The sequence below is a fragment of the Gobio gobio genome (genome assembly GCF_949357685.1).
Source record: "Gobio gobio genome assembly, chromosome: 17".
Taxonomy (NCBI): Eukaryota; Metazoa; Chordata; class Actinopteri; order Cypriniformes; family Gobionidae; genus Gobio; species Gobio gobio.
The window spans coordinates 35,192,829-35,208,733 of NC_137110.1; the positions used below are offsets into that span (position 1 = coordinate 35,192,829).

Below are 15,905 nucleotides of genomic sequence, written 5' to 3' on the forward strand. Positions count from 1 at the left end.
AATTACATACCTTTCTATCAAAGTTATCAGACATTATCAAGATGAATTTGCTCTGACACAGTTTGTCATATTTTTTTACCATTTTTTAAACTATAGCGAATAAACTGTGATAATGTAAGAAAATTTTGGTTTGACTGTAATTACTAAATTAATTCTATGGGATTTGTGAAAGAGTAATACTGACTTTTCATTCAAAGAACTAGTCACACGGCGGTAATGCAAAACAATTTATTAGCAGAAAATAGGCAATTCTTGGAATATAACTATCAGTAAGTTTTACTTGTTGGCCAGAAATGTCTCAAGGACTTTAAAGAGCCTTTCGTCTCTAGCATCAGCTTCTCTTTCTCTCCTATCCTCCCTTTCTCGCCATTCCCTTTCCTGCCGTTCTTCCCTAGCCAGCATCTCTTTCTCCCACCGTTCCTCTCTCGCAAACATTTCCCGTTCCCTCCTCTCCTCCCTCTCCAGCGCCTGTCTCTCCCTCGTTTCTTCTCTCTCAGCAGCCCTTCGATCTCTTTCCACCTCCCTCTCTACAGCCCGTCGGTCTCGTTCGTCCTCTCTCGCTGCAGCCCGTCTGTCTCTCTCGTCCTCCCTCTCCGCCGCTTGCCTCTCTCGTTCCTCCTGCCTCCTTTCCATCTCCCGCAGGACTATCAACCAATCCTCTTCCTTTCTCTGCTTGATGGGAGGAGCGTCCTGAGCGAATGAGGACACATGATCCGGCTTGATGAAATGGTTGAGGGGGATCTCGCTACTCAGTGCACCGTCCATGATTGCATACCACTTCCAGGTTGCAATTGCTGTGTCTCCTCCCAGCACACTGAGGCTTTTGAGGTCCTGCAATAAATAACCAAAGACTAATGAACTGCAAGTTATTAGAAATGTACTTTTTTTGTATTTATGTTGGTTTCATATGGTTTTGAGAACCTTCCTTGTAACATTTAAGATAATATTGATGCCAAGTTTGTTGCCAAATATTCTATTGTACAATAAACCACACCTGTCAATTTCCAGCGGAAAAAAATAGATGGATAAATTAAAAGTAATTGAATAATAATAACATATTTAAATGCAGACATTCTAAGCATCTTCTCATTATGTTGACTCTACTGATTTTTCTCTGCATAATTTTCAAGAAAGGTTTCACTTTATTATGCAAGTTTGAATGCTTTTTCGTTACATCTTGAATGTGAGTATGCACTATTTTTTTAAAGGTCCCGTTTTTCGTGTTTTTTTGAAGCTTTGATTGTGTTTACAGTGTGCAATATAACATGTGTTCATGTTTCATGTGTAAAAAAACAGTATTTTTCACACAATTTACTTATCTGTATACCGCTGTTTTCACTGTCCTCAAAACGGCCTGAGAATTTCCTCGTTCTATGAAGTCCCTCCTTCAGAAATACGTAACGAGTTCTGATTGTGCCAGCGGTTCCCGTGTTGTGATTCGACAACAGCTTAGGGCACGTTGCCCGGAAAGGTCACGCCTCTTACCATAACGGGGAGATGCATGTGCTCAAACTACAGCCCCTGAAGGCCAAACAAAGGTGATTTGACTCCGGGATGAAAATAACAGCGTCTGAACGACATGGCGACAAACGCAACCGAACCGAACCGAACCGAACGCAACACTTCCTCTTCTCCACGAGGGAGCAACAAGACCACGCCCCCTTTTTCGCGTATTCTTGTGGGCGGAGGTTAGTCAACAAACTGTTCTCATTAAAGCAGAATGTACAGGGATGTAGTACAAACCGGCCGTTCGCTGTAGGCTTTGAAGGGGAACTTCTGTCAAATAAAATATCTCGCTTGGCATTGAACTTTGAGCTTTATAATTTTACAGGTATTATTTATGCTCTAACAGCAACATTACACACTAACTAAAGTTTGAAAAATGGGATCACGAAGAACAGGACCTTTAAATAGTTTACATATTTTTGCAATTATCATGAATTATTTATATGAATTAATTAATAAATAGGGGGACTTACAGCACATGATATTTTACAACCAAAACTACCAACCTTACCTTCTCTATTAAAGGGATAGTTCACCCAAAAATAAAATCTGTCATTGTTTACTCACTCTCAAATTGTTCCAAACCTGTATAAATGTCTTTGTTCTGCTGAACACAAAGGAAGATATTTAATATTTGCATGTTAGTTTCACATCATGATTTTGATTTGGCCAACGTTTAAAAAAAACATTAATAAGCTATTTAAAAATATACACTGTCGTTCAAAAGTTTTTGATTGGTAAGATTTTTTATGTTTTTAGAAGAAGTCTCTTATGCTCACCAAGGCTGCATTTTTTTTTTTAAACTGTAATGTTGTGAAATATTATTAAAATGTAAAATAACTGTTTTCAATTTGAATACATTTTATAATGAAATGTATTTCTGTGATTCAAACTGAATTTCCAGCATCACTAATCCAGTCTTCAGTGTCACATGATCCGTCAGAAACTTTCTAATATTTGCTGCTCAAGAAACTTTTTTGATTACTATCAATGTTGAAAACAGGATTCTTTGATGAATAGAAAGTTCAAAAGAACAGCATTTATTTGAAATTAGAATCTTTTGTAACATTATAAATGTCTTTACTGTCACTTTTGATCCATTTAATGCATCCTTGCTGAAGTTCTTTAAAAAAAAAAAAAAAAAGATTTTGTACTGAATTCTTACCAAATCTTTTGAACGGTAATACAATGCTGCAAAACCTTTCTATTTCAGATAAATGCTGTTCTTTTGAACTTTCTATTCATCAAAGAATCCTGTTTTCAACATTGATAATACTCAAAAAAGTTTCTTGAGCAGCAAATCATCATATTAGAATGATTTCGTAAGGATCACTGAAAACTGGAGGATTGCTGCTGGAAATTCAGCTTTGCATCACAGAAATAAATTACATTTTAAAATACATTAAAAAAGAAAACAGTTATTTCATATTTAAATAATATTTCACAATATTACTGTTTTTTTGTTTTGTTTTGTTTTTATAAAATAAATGCAGCCTTGGTGAGCAGAAGAGACTTCGTCTAAAAACATAAAAAATCTTACTGATCAAAAACTTTTGAACGGCAGTATATATAGATATTCTTATCAATAAAGTTTTTTTCTTCATCATGACATCAAGATACCTATAGATCCAGAAAAAAATGGCATGTAACTGAACAGTTACCTTAAAGCAAAGTAATTCATTAATATTTCTACTGTATTGAATAGATTTCTGCAGACATGTGACTTGCAAACTAGCTAAATTAAAGCATGACATCACCTTATACTTTTGTTTTAAGTTCTCCCACTTCTTTCGAACCCATGCAGGGGTCACTTTCCCTTCCAGCTGTTTCTCTTTCACATACAGCCTATAGATTGACAGATCGACAGCATGAAATAAGTAAGGAGACGAAGGCATAATAGCACTCAGTAAAGTCAGGGCTGGTTTTACTCACTCAAAGGCTTTAATGGCTGCATTTCTTCTGCCTGTAAACAGACTGTTGTTTCTGACTCTCCACACAATCAGATCTGCCGTGTTGGCATCAGTCCCTAAATGCATAGAGACGGCTGGTAAAGATGTTTTGCCTTTTACCACTACTTGAAAATGGAGTTATTAATGGCAATCAACAATTAATTTTTCATAATATCAACATAGTGTTATTGTTGAAGCAGTTTTGGGAAGTAAAGTCAAAGAAATCAGTCTAATCATAAACCGATACATTTTGACATTAAAAAAAAACGTGCTACTTGCATTTGAAAACTCCTTCTTCCGAACCCATTTTATTTTTTATGTTTTGTTTAGCATTGTTTTCTTCTGCCGTTTGTTCTCTCCTGTGGGTGAGAATAAATTACAAACATTATCGCCCCCTATCGTAATGTACAAAAGGCTTGTTTTCGCTGGTTGTTGTTTTCCGTGACAGATTTAAAAGGAATCACAATTCAAAAAACGATATAAGCGATATAATATATTACATGGGCACGATTTGAAAACTAGTTAAATTCTTTACAGGAGAAAAGTGTTGTACTGAGACATCGGCTGAGGATTTTCTCCAGCAGGGGCGCTGTAGGGTTTGCGTCTGTAGGAAATGACGCTAGCAGCAGCAGCAGGAACAGCTAGCACTTGCAGCGCTTGAAAGAAGAAAGTGTGTAGTCACCGTGTGTAACCCGGTCTGCAGCTATATTTTCAGCTTAACATAACAAAACCTTCCTGATAGTTCCTCATATTAGTGCTTTCTTTTACATTTGTGATCATGGTAAGTGAACACGTTTGAAGAATTAAGTGCGTTTGTTGAATGCGATCGTGTTTATTAGCACTTTAGCTCATTTGCCTTCTCGTCTTTCCTGGCGAAAGTTGTTATAAAAGAATGTATCCTAACCTGCTAACTATATAGCTTTCTTTTAAATACTTTCGTATATTTGTAATCATTCCACGCGCACAATAAGCTTTAGTTATATTGAGGGAGTGCTAGTATGCAGAATTATTTGAACGAGTCATGTTTAAAACGAAACTAACAGTGTTGAACTTGGCTGCCTAGGCCAAATGATGGTGGATTAATCATGCAGACGTTCTTTATATCATGATTTTCATAATTGTCTCATTATGAGAAGGGGAATTCTGTTAGTTTTTTTTATCATAAGCATTTCAGATGTGGAGTTGGATAACAATTGCAGTGTTCCTAGTGGCAAAATATTCTATCATCAGAACTACGTTTTAGTATTTCATTCTATATAATAACTGTTTGAAAAATGTATATGATCGTCTAGGCAGAATGTATATAAAATAGCTTCTTAAAGGATTTATTCACTTTAAAATGAAAATTACCCCATGATTTACTCGCCCTCAAGTCATCCTAGGTGTATATGACTTTCTTCTTTCTGAGGAACACAATTGGATCACAAGTTTGAAGCTCAAAAAAAGTGCATCCATCCATCATAAATATACTCCACACGACTCCAGGAGTTAATAAAGGCCTTCTGAAGCATTGTTAAACACGTTATAAAGGAAAATATCTAGCTGCCGCCAGACCGCCTTTCGTATTCAACTTACGGAAAAATGTTAACTGGCAGGACGCATGATATCGGACACGGTGGACAAGTGATGTAACCGGTAACACAGACTATCGCAGAAAGTCTAATAGTACTCTTATTGTCTTCTGCCTACAGTCTATTATGTCATATAATGGAGGTGCCGTAATGGCGATGCGGGGAAAGGACTGTGTGGCAATAGCATCAGACCGGAGGTTTGGCATCCAGGCACAGCTGGTTACCACCGACTTCCAGAAATTATTCCCCATGGGAGATAGACTCTTCATCGGGCTGGCAGGTCTTGCCACAGATGTACAGACAGTGTAAGAATACAATGTTAGATGCATTATAATCTTATGATTTTAAACATCACTAGTAATTTGACCTTTTAAGACTTTTTGGCTTTTACCTTTCCCTTATATTCTAGATCCCAAAGGCTGAAGTTCCGCTTGAACTTGTATGAGCTGAAGGAAGGTCGTCAGATCAAGCCAAAGACCTTCATGAGCATGGTGTCCAATCTTCTGTATGAGAGGAGGTAAATAACGCACTTATTTCCTTGCTAGTTACTGTTCATTTGCACCAAATACAAAAACAAATGGCTGGAAATGGAAGGGCACTAGTTCAACAGCAAATGCATTCAATGGACCAAACGCCCTCTTGTCCTGCAGTGATGATTCCTATTTTTTTACTGCTTTTAAGGGGTCCTATTATTACAATTTTTCACATATTTTACATTGCAGCTCCTCTCTTACCAGTTTGTCTCAAATGCCCCATTAGTGTATGTTTCAATGAAGCTCCTCCGAAATACGAAATGTGCTCAGATTAGTTAGCTGGCCCAGTGGGTTGTGATTGACGGACGGCTTAGAACGTGTTCTGGAAATGTCACACCCCTTAGCATAACCATATGTTTCATCAGCTCTGGTTTAAATATTATGAATGGGGTCAATTTTGCCATACCAGCTCGATTCAGACCCTGAGAATGTTTGCGAACAAGAGGATCGTGCAGAACCTTTGCAAGCACAGATTTTACAGGACGAATTTACAGTGGTAAGTTCCTTAGGACTGGTGAACAAAAAGCAAGAGGCCTTGGTTATGGAAGTATTTTTCACATACTTTTTTTTAAGTCTTTGTTAAAAGGAACACGTCAACTTTTTGGGACTTAAGCTTATTCACCGAGAGTCCATACATACCATTCTCATCTCCGTGCGTGCCATAACTCTGTCTGACGCACCCACCGCTAGCCTAGCTTAGCACAAATGATATTACGCAGCGCCTGAAATAGGCAGACTTCCGTCAACATAACCAACGTGACAACCTGCTTGCACAGAGAGCGTATTTTCAGGCGCTGCGTAATATCATTGCGGCGCTGCACCCATAGTACGGCAGCAAAGTTCCTTGATTATTACGCAGGAATGAGAGAATAGTTCCTAGCTATATCGGTCTAGAAAATCGCAACTTTTCATTTTCCGTCGGTCTTAGTACACGATGTAACTATACACATCACAACATGTAAATAGGAAAATGTTGGTGTAATTTTGTCACTTATTGAGCAGTAGGCTAGATGGAGCCGTTAACCGCCAGTCTTTGTGCTAAGCTAGGCTAGCGTGGATGCGTCAGACAGAGTTATGGCACGCATGGAGATGAGAATGGTATGTATGGACTTATCTAACTCTAGGGGATATGGTGAATAAGCTAAAGTCCCAAAAAGTCGGCATGTTCCTTTAAGAGTTAGAAGCCATAAACCAAAACCAACCAGCTACAAGATGAATCACAACAACAGACTATGATCTCAATCAGACAAAGGTACAAGAGGCAGAGTCCTGCACGGGTCCGATTTTGTAAACCCGCACCCGCCCGTACCCGCAGTGCTTAAAACCGCATCCGACCCGTTTTCCGACAACAGCACTAAATAAAATCCGCACCCGACCCGACCCGCTTAAAATAGAACCGACACCTGACCCGCTTAAAATAGAACCGACACCCGACCTGCACCCACAATAAAATCAGTTTAGCATATTACATTATAGACACACTTACAAAAATGTTTATTGCCAGCATACATAAGTTATTACACGACCATTAACTTAAGGACAACTTCGGGAAATTCTAAAACGCTTAACGTGGCTTAATGTAGGTGAGACACCGTTATTAAGAGACCAAACTCAGTACTAATAACGTATACTATGTACAAAAAATCTAATGAGCCCAAAATTTGAACGCAACGCGTTTAATTACACGTTAAGCGTTTTCCTCCCATAGAAAACCATTATAAGAAAACGCTTAACATGGCTTAATGAAGGCTACTAAGACAGTGTTATTAAGAGACTAAACTCAGGAACCATAACAAAAATACTGTTCGATTGAACTGCGTGTGCTTGGTTTTGTTACCACAGTTAGCTGCGTGCTTCCTCAGCGATGAACTTCCACATTTGCGGCTATCTTTTCTTCAATTCCTCATGAGCCATCTCGACTAGTGCAGGCAGAGCGCGCGCGGTTGTGATTCTCCTGGGAGGGCGCACGCTGCGCGGCCACAAATAACCTGATATGGATTTGAAATGTATTTTATCAACTTGAAATACAGGCAAGGCATATTTTTGTATATGCATATTTTTAGGAACACATCTACAATATACATGCATATATTTTTATATATAGGCCTATATTCGTTTGCACGTGACTGTTTAAAACCCGTGTTTAGACCCGTGTTCTCCCTTGTCCGACCCGCACCCGTATCCGTCACAGTAGGATGTTTTTCACCCGTTTCAGCAATATTCGCGGGTCACCCGTCGGGTACCCGCACCCGGGCAGGACTCTGACTAGAGGCGCAATCTAACAATAGCATTAGAGTGACTGTACTGTGAAGGTGCTTGTGGGCATTCCCAGTGCTGAGACTAGCAAAATACAGCAACAAAGTTGCTGGCAGTGTGAAAGGGTCTTTAGAGTCTAACCAGTAGTAAGAGGTGGTTATGTTGCACTCTTTGTTCCATTGACTTCCATTTGTACGCATGAGCTTGCATTTCCTGTCTCTCGCTTTGATTCACATGTAGTTAGGCATCTTTCCTATACCTAGTACACGGTTTCCAACCCTAATTCTGGATGCACACCTTCAAGTTTCTACTAAGCAGCGGATGGGTTGAATCAGGTCTGTTTGATTAGGAAGAGTTGGAAAATGTGTGCTGTTAGTGCGCTTCCAGGAACAGGACTGGAAGATATGAAATGTTTAGCAGCACCTTTGTCTTTCTCTGAAATATTGCTACACTGTGTACAGAACTGCAACCTGTCATGTACCTTTCTCAGGTTTGGGCCGTACTATATTGAGCCTGTGATTGCTGGTCTAGACCCAAAGACCTTTGAACCCTTCATCTGCTCCCTTGATCTTATTGGATGTCCAATGGTAACAGAAGACTTTGTTGTGAGCGGGACTTGCTCAGAACAGATGTACGGCATGTGTGAGTCGCTATGGGAACCTGACATGGTAAGTGGAGAAGAACAAGTCTACATCACTCTATTGGACAAGGCTGATTTATGCGCCATCTAGACCTGGTAGACTCATAGACTATGCTGCTGATTGTGTTCTCTAGAACCCAGAGGATTTGTTTGAGACCATCTCACAGGCCATGCTGAACGCCGTTGACAGAGACGCAGTGTCTGGAATGGGAGTCGTTGTTCATGTCATGTAAGTGTATCAATCAAATGTCATCAACCATAGTTATAGTATGAAAATCATTAACTTTTAATCCACTGACTTATACATGCACAAAACGCTTTAAGAATTTTAAAACTTTTTATTCATTGTATACACTGGGGGTCAAAAGTTTGAAATGATTAAGATTTTTAATGCTTTTGAAAGAAGTCTCCTCTGCTTACAGAGGCTGCATTTATTTGATTAAAAAATACAGTAATATTGTAAAATATTTTACAGTTGAAAACCATGATACCACCATTTAAAATTTTAGGGGATGTAATTTTTTTTTTTTTTTTTTTTTAAGGATTTAAAATCGAATTTAATATTTGTATTCAACCAGGACACATTAAATTGATTCAAGAATTATTAAGATTCAAGTAATATTATAACGGTCTTTACTATTTCAAATAAATGCTATTCTTTTGAACTTTCAATTTAAAATGTGTCCGTTTCCACAAAAATATTAAGAAGCAATAAGAAGAACCATTAATAATAATTGAGCACTTGTAATGATTTCTGAAGGATCTGGTGACACTAAAGACTGGAGTAATGGCTGCAGAAAATGTAGCTTTGCATTACAGGAATTACTTTTTAAAAAATTAACTTAAATTAAAAAAAAATGTAAGTGTAATAATAATATTTCACAATATTACGGTTTTACTGTGTTTTTGATTAAATAAAATGCAGCCTTGGTGAGCATAAGAGACTTATTTCAAAAACATAACAAATCTTAAAGGGTACATAAAACACAGTTTCTGCATTATAGATACAATACTATCGTGATACGATATTTATTGTGATGTTTTAAGCCAAAATAGAGATGGTGTTTTTTTTTATTATTATTTAAATATTATTATATTATATTATCAGGACACACAATTATTCCCCCATTGCATTACTATACATTATATTCAACATTATATAGTAGTTTAATTTAGTAATGTCACTGAAACTTTTTTCTCATGTAATCCTCGCGCTGCGCACATAGACTCTCCCAGTGCTCGCAATGTTCCGCCTCTCCTGCTATTAATGCACTATACATATAAGAATAAACCATCTAAAATGCTTTAATAATCATACTACTAAAACTAAATGTGATATGATGATTTAAATGTTTGCGCTTAATTTCGTGTCATTCCGGCAGCGTGTGCGCTTCAGAGGATCAATGCAATCAGTCACAGTTCTAATCGCAAGAAAGTGTGTTAAAAATGACTATTCCCAAACTGTAAATGGTTCGTTCTGCATTTACTCACTCTCATGTTGCTTCCGCACGTCACATTTGAATGTCCGTGTTTACTACAGTATGTGCGTCGTTGTTAATCTGTTCATCATAGAAAGCCATTGTGTCTCTTCAGAAGACTTGGATTTGGATTAGACCACTCAATTATTTTTTGATGCCTTTATGGGAATTTTTCAAAACTTGTTTGAATCCTGAAGCAGTGTATTTGGCACAGAAATACTCCGTCATACGTCCAATTCGTTTTTTGTTTTTAATTCTGGCCATGTTTAGCATGAGAATCCAACTCTTTAACAGTGTAAATAAGTCATAATGCATGAAATAGCACTAGACCCCCCCTTTATTAATTATTCCAAACGTTTGACAACCATTGTAATTAATTTTGTGGGATTTCTTGAAGTGTAGTAATGCATAGTACAGATTCAGACTGACATTTTTATTTGTACATTTCTAGTTGAATTCAGTGAGGTAATTGGTATATGTGGTTATTTCACAGCGAGAAGGATAAGATAACCACACGCACCCTGAAGGCCAGAATGGACTAGAGAAAACTACTACTGCTGTTTCCTCTGCTACGACCCCATTTTTTTTGTACTGAAATAGAATTTGCCTCGTTCCATTTGTCATCATTAAGATTGAATTGTTCAATAAAAATTTCTGATATTTACTCAAAAGTGGTCTGTTTATTCAAAACTTATTTCAGTTTATTCATACCAAACTACCAGAAAGGATTTACTGGGATTTTCCCGGTACAAGTGTCATGAATAATGGAGTTTTATCCTCCTGAGATCCAGTGTAACATTATTGTCATTTTTTTTGTCTTTATAGTTTGGTACAAAAGAAGATATTACTTTATGATTTCTAGCAGATGCCAGGACCCATGTATTAAGAAATGGAAGACAAGACTGACTGAAAGGTGAATTGAAAACCAAATTTAACTGCAGTGTGTGTACATGGCCATGGATTTGCAGCGGTCGCTTGGACAAGTCCAGTGTAGTCTCAAGATGTTGTTCAAAAGTCAGGATCACCGTCATTTGACCACTTTATTTGAGATACAATTCAATAAAACACAGATCATGTAAAAGAATGGATTCATATAAAAAACGCAACAATAAATGGATGTAAATCCTTGTAGTTTGAGTGATAGGGGATGTTAATTTCTAAACTCAATATCGTCTGGATGGACTGAGTGGCCAATGCAAGCGACAGTAACCCCCCACCCGGTATCACAGTCATTTGACTGCTTTAATCAGGATAAACCTTTTAAGAAAAGTTTAAAAACATTTTCAGTTGACTTAAACTGGCTTGGTTGAAATATTTTCTTGACACAGTCGGGAGAAAACCCGGGAGTCAGAGCTTATTATAAAAAGCTACAAATATTTAGGCCTATGCCTTATTATATGGTCAAAATCCACTTTAGATCGCAATCGGAAGTTATTGCAAACACTTACTTGTGAATTTACAAGAAATAAAACATTTTGTTCTGTTTTCTATAAGCTGGGAGATCTGAATGTTTAAAAATGAAGAATTTTAGACATAAATATTAGCCTTGTAATTAGGTTTAGGCGATAATTAAAATGAAATATTCATTTTTTTATTTCACAGGACAGTTGTAATTTACAACAATATATTTATAGATTAATTTTTATAATTAGCGTTAAAACAATAATAGAATAATATTAATAGGCCCTAAATGCACAGTCATATATACACTCACCTGAAGGATTATTAGGAACACCATACTAATGCCTTCAGAACTGCCTTAATTCTACGTGGCCTTGATTCAACAAGGTGCTGAAAGCATTCTTTAGAAATGTTGGCCCATATTGATAGGATAGCATCTTGCAGTTGATGGAGATTTGTGGGATGCACATCCAGGGCACGAAGCTCCCGTTCCACCACATCCCAAAGATGCTCTATTGGGTTGAGATTTGGTGACTGTGGGGGCCATTTTAGTACAGTGAACTCATTGACATGTTCACAAAACCAATTTGAAATGATTCCAGCTTTGTGACATGGTGCATTATCCTGCTGGAAGTAGCCATCAGAGGATGGGTACATGGTGGTCATAAAGGGATGGACATGGTCAGAAACAATGCTCAGGTAGGCCGTGGCATTATATAAACGTTGCCCAATTGGCACTAAGGGGCCTAAAGTGTGCCAAGAAAACATCCCCCACACCATTACACCACCACCACCAGCCTGCACAGTGGTAACAAGGCATGATGGCTCCATGTTCTCATTCTGTTTACGCCAAATTCTGACTCTACCATCTGAATGTCTCAACAGAAATCGAGACTCATCAGACCAGGCAACATTTTTCCAGTTTTCAACTGTCCAATTTTGGTGAGTTTGTGCAAATTGTAGCCTCTTTTTCCTATTTGTAGTGGAGATGAGTGGTACTCAGTGGGGTCTTCTGCTGTTGTAGCCCATCCGCCTCAAGGTTGTGCGTGTTGTGGCTTCACAAATGCTTTGCTGCATACCTCGGTTGTTATGAGTGGTTATTTCAGTCAAAGTTGCTCTTCTATCAGCTTGAATCAGTCGGCCCATTCTCCTCTGACCTCTAGTATCAACAAGGCATTTTCGCCCACAGGACTGCCGCATACTGGATGTTTTACCCTTTTCACACCATTCTTTGTAATCCCTAGAAATGGTTGTGCGTGAAAATCCCAGTAACTGAGCAGATTGTGAAATACTCAGACCGGCCCGTCTGGCACCAACAACCATGCCATGCTCAAAATTGCTTAAATCACCTTCTTTCCCATTCTGATATTCAGTTTGGAGTTCAGGAGATTGTCTTGACCAGGACCACACCCCTACATGCATTGAAGCAACTGCCATGTGATTGTTTGATTAGATAATTGCATTAATGAGAAATTGAACAGGTGTTCCTAATAATCCTTTAGGTGAGTGTATAAATAATATTAAATTAAAGAAGAAAAACGTGCATCTGTTTACTTGCATGTCCTTATGTGACCGTTACCAACATAAGAAAGCCATGAACATGCGATGTGTTGAATTATTTAAATATTGGGGTTCGGCTGACAGAAAAGTTTGGGAACCTCTGGGCTACAAAAGAACAAGTGCTTGGATGCCTGTTGCTTGTAGACTGAGAGAGAGAAAAAAGCCTGTCGATCGCCCCCTCGAGGAGAAAGGAAGAATGACAAGGCTGAGATGTCCTTTGCCACACCGAAAGCAAAATGAAAATAAAGCAATTGAATTAAAAAGGATAAAGAAACAACTGTCAGAGTCGAGCTAATAAGTGTATGATTATTGAAGATGAAGATCTGAGTAATGATAAAAAATAAAAAAACGCTTACAGCACCTGGTATTCCCAGGCGGTCTCCCATCCAAGTACTACTAACCAGGCCCGACCCTGCTTAGCTTCCGAGATCGGGCGTGCTCAGGGTGGTATGGCCGTAAGCGAATGCTAAAACCAATAGCGAGCTATTTAAACTAAACGCTGCACACCGCCAGTAGCCATTCACACTCGAAACCCTGAACTACAACAATAAAGTAAACGGATGATTCAGAATACAATTAACAGACCCGTTAATGAATTCACTGTATTTTTTAAAGATTTAACAGTAGTACAAATTTGTCGTGTTAACAAGCGATAACTGTTTATGTCATGCCGTTTTGAAACTGTGATTGGGCCTACTATTAGCTAAGGCTTATGGATTGGCCCCATTAAATCACTGTCACGCGGCAAATGCCCATACACTAAAGTTTGTCCATAATCATACAGTTGCAAATAGTTGTTCTGTAGAGCAGTTTGTCTGGCCTACTGTAGAAACGGTGCAAAATGGTGACTTCACTGTAAGGGGACCCGCAGTGTATGGAGATAGAAATTACTTGTTCTAAGGTAATAAAAAGATAACGGTTCATTGTGTAAGGTCTTTATACACCACAGAAAACATAGTTATGTATATTATATTGTATTTTTGTCAATAGATCCTCATAAATGTTACATACTGCCCCTTTAATCATGACGTAAAAATCACGAGTGGGATAATACTGATGTATTTTATGTCGTAGAATAAAATGTGAAAGTGTCTTGTGTTCATCACAGACCTTATTTCAGCCATTTGACCAAAACCCCATTCAAAAAACCCATCGACCCAGTGCTAAAATGCTAACTTGCTTGCTTCTCAACCAATCTGATTGGTTGGAAGGTTCGATGAGAACTTTTTTTTCCTCTTCATGCATTGACTTGCTTATCTATGCTTGTGTTTAATCTGTAAAAAAAATAATGGTGAAATGGCTGTTACTTAAGTGGTTTCTGATTGAACTGTTTATTCCATTGGTCTAGTTAATTGGTCTAGTCTAGTTTCCCCAAATAGGGAGTTTGGGAGGGATCTGCAGGTGGTTTGTGAGCTGATGAAAAGCTATGTAAAATTATAATAAATGTGGCTGCAGAATTAATCATAATAAAATAAAATTTCAGACAGTCTACAGCTGGGATTTAATAGCCTGTTGCGCTGCGTGTTTCAGAATGAAGAGCAACACTGTGTTACACGCGTTCAGCTTACAGTGTTTTCAGGGTCTCAGTAAATGCTGCTTCTCATCAACTCTGTCTCTGTATGTGCAGGGAGTTTAACATGCATTTTGGAAATGCAGTATGCACTAGCATTCCTTTATTTACACATACGCATTTCGCACAATTTCCAACATTTCGGTGGATATGTTTGCAGCTCTCACCAGTATTCGCCAAAGAAAGATTTTTGATAATAGGTGCAATAGGTTTGCTGTAAGCTGAATGTAAATGTGTATCAGGAATTGGAGACACCAAATTGTCCATAGGTGTGAATGACAGTGTGGATGTGTGTGTGAGCACTGTGATGGACTGGCTATCCATCCATCCAGGTGTCCCCCATCTGTGGCCCGAGACCCATCCCCAGCAATCCTGAAGAGGATAAAGCAGTTTGGAGAATGGATGAATTAATGTATATCGGGATCAAAGAGTTGTGGATGGGCATTCTTAGCATGCAATTTAAATCCAGAATAAAACAAAAGGATGATGACATTAACGTATCATACTCTTAAGTGGTGTGAAAGGTCTGCCGTGAATGGGGCAGCATCGCAGCGCCATGACATTAGAGAATGGAAGGTTACAGGAGGTCAATGTATTTTTTTATTAGCCTAGGTAAGGTAGTCTGTTCTCACCAAGGCTGAATCTATTTTATTAAAATTACAGTATAACAGTAATATTGTGAAATATAATTTTTTTTAAATAACTGATTTCTATTTTAATATATTTTAGAAGGTCTTCTGGTTTAGAAGGTTTATTCCTGTGATGCAAAGCTGAATTTTCAGCATCATAACTCCAGTCTTCAGTGTCACACGATCCTTCAGAAATCATTCGATATACTGATTTAGACCTCAGCTATAATGCATTGTTATTGCTCAATTAATAATGGTTCATGTCAATGTTGAAAATGTTTTTGCTGATTAATATTTTTGTGGAGACTACATTTTTTTTCAGGATTTTTTTGGTTATTAGAAAGTTAATAAGTACAGCATTTATTTGAAATATAAATATTTTGTAACATTATAAATGTCTTTACTGAATCAATGTAATGTGTCCTTATTGAATAAAAGTATTAATATCTAATTATTAATTTTCCTCAAAAAAACTTTTTTCAAAATTGATAGTAAATGTTTCAAATCATTAGAATGATTTCTGATTGATCATGAGACACTGAAGACTGAAGCTTTGACATCACATGAGTAAATTGTATTTTAAAATATATTTAAATGGTTATTTTAAATTGTAATAATATTTAAAAATATTTTTTGTTTTCACTGTATTTTTCATTAAATAAATGCCGAATTGGTGAGCACAAGAGACTTCTTTTAAAAACATTTTTAAAAATCTTAAGCCCCAAGAAGCCGTAGTTTACAGTGATTCAGAAAAACTACATTGCTTGGCAATGCAATGAGATCTTTACCGGTTTGTTTCTTATAACCGGTAT

At 37.6% G+C, this 15,905-nt stretch overlaps 2 protein-coding genes across 2 annotated transcripts; one reads left to right on the forward strand and one right to left on the reverse strand.

Annotated features, from left to right (window-relative positions):
- Window positions 1–212: 212 nt before the first annotated feature.
- Window positions 213–4,031, reverse strand: LOC307141263 (uncharacterized protein). Its single transcript, XM_079841319.1, has 5 exons — window positions 3,991–4,031; window positions 3,735–3,814; window positions 3,439–3,532; window positions 3,264–3,351; window positions 213–831 (listed from the first exon to the last, which is right to left on the reverse strand). Exons 1-5 carry the CDS (start codon window positions 4,014–4,016, stop codon window positions 277–279), a joined length of 843 nt encoding a protein of 280 aa, XP_079697445.1. The 5' UTR covers window positions 4,017–4,031; the 3' UTR covers window positions 213–276.
- A 42-nt stretch (window positions 4,032–4,073) lies between these two features.
- Window positions 4,074–10,595, forward strand: psmb3 (proteasome 20S subunit beta 3). The gene is made up of 6 exons (XM_079841320.1): window positions 4,074–4,236; window positions 5,147–5,331; window positions 5,436–5,543; window positions 8,306–8,483; window positions 8,590–8,684; window positions 10,427–10,595. The coding sequence occupies exons 1-6, from the start codon at window positions 4,234–4,236 to the stop codon at window positions 10,473–10,475; spliced, it is 618 nt and encodes a 205-aa protein (XP_079697446.1). The 5' UTR covers window positions 4,074–4,233; the 3' UTR covers window positions 10,476–10,595.
- Window positions 10,596–15,905: the final 5,310 nt, after the last annotated feature.

Excerpts from the sequence above, each read along its gene's own strand:
- LOC307141263 (XM_079841319.1), bottom strand. The coding sequence starts at position 4,016 with ATGTCTCAGTACAACACTTTTCTCCT. Across the intron at positions 3,533-3,734 it reads GGAAGAAGGAGTTTTCAAAT|GGACTGATGCCAACACGGCA; the intron begins GCAAGTAGCACG and ends CTATGCATTTAG. Across the intron at positions 3,352-3,438 it reads GCAGCCATTAAAGCCTTTGA|GCTGTATGTGAAAGAGAAAC; the intron begins GTGAGTAAAACC and ends GTCAATCTATAG.
- psmb3 (XM_079841320.1), top strand. Across the intron at positions 5,332-5,435 it reads GCCACAGATGTACAGACAGT|ATCCCAAAGGCTGAAGTTCC; the intron begins GTAAGAATACAA and ends CTTATATTCTAG. Across the intron at positions 8,685-10,426 it reads GGAGTCGTTGTTCATGTCAT|CGAGAAGGATAAGATAACCA; the intron begins GTAAGTGTATCA and ends GTTATTTCACAG.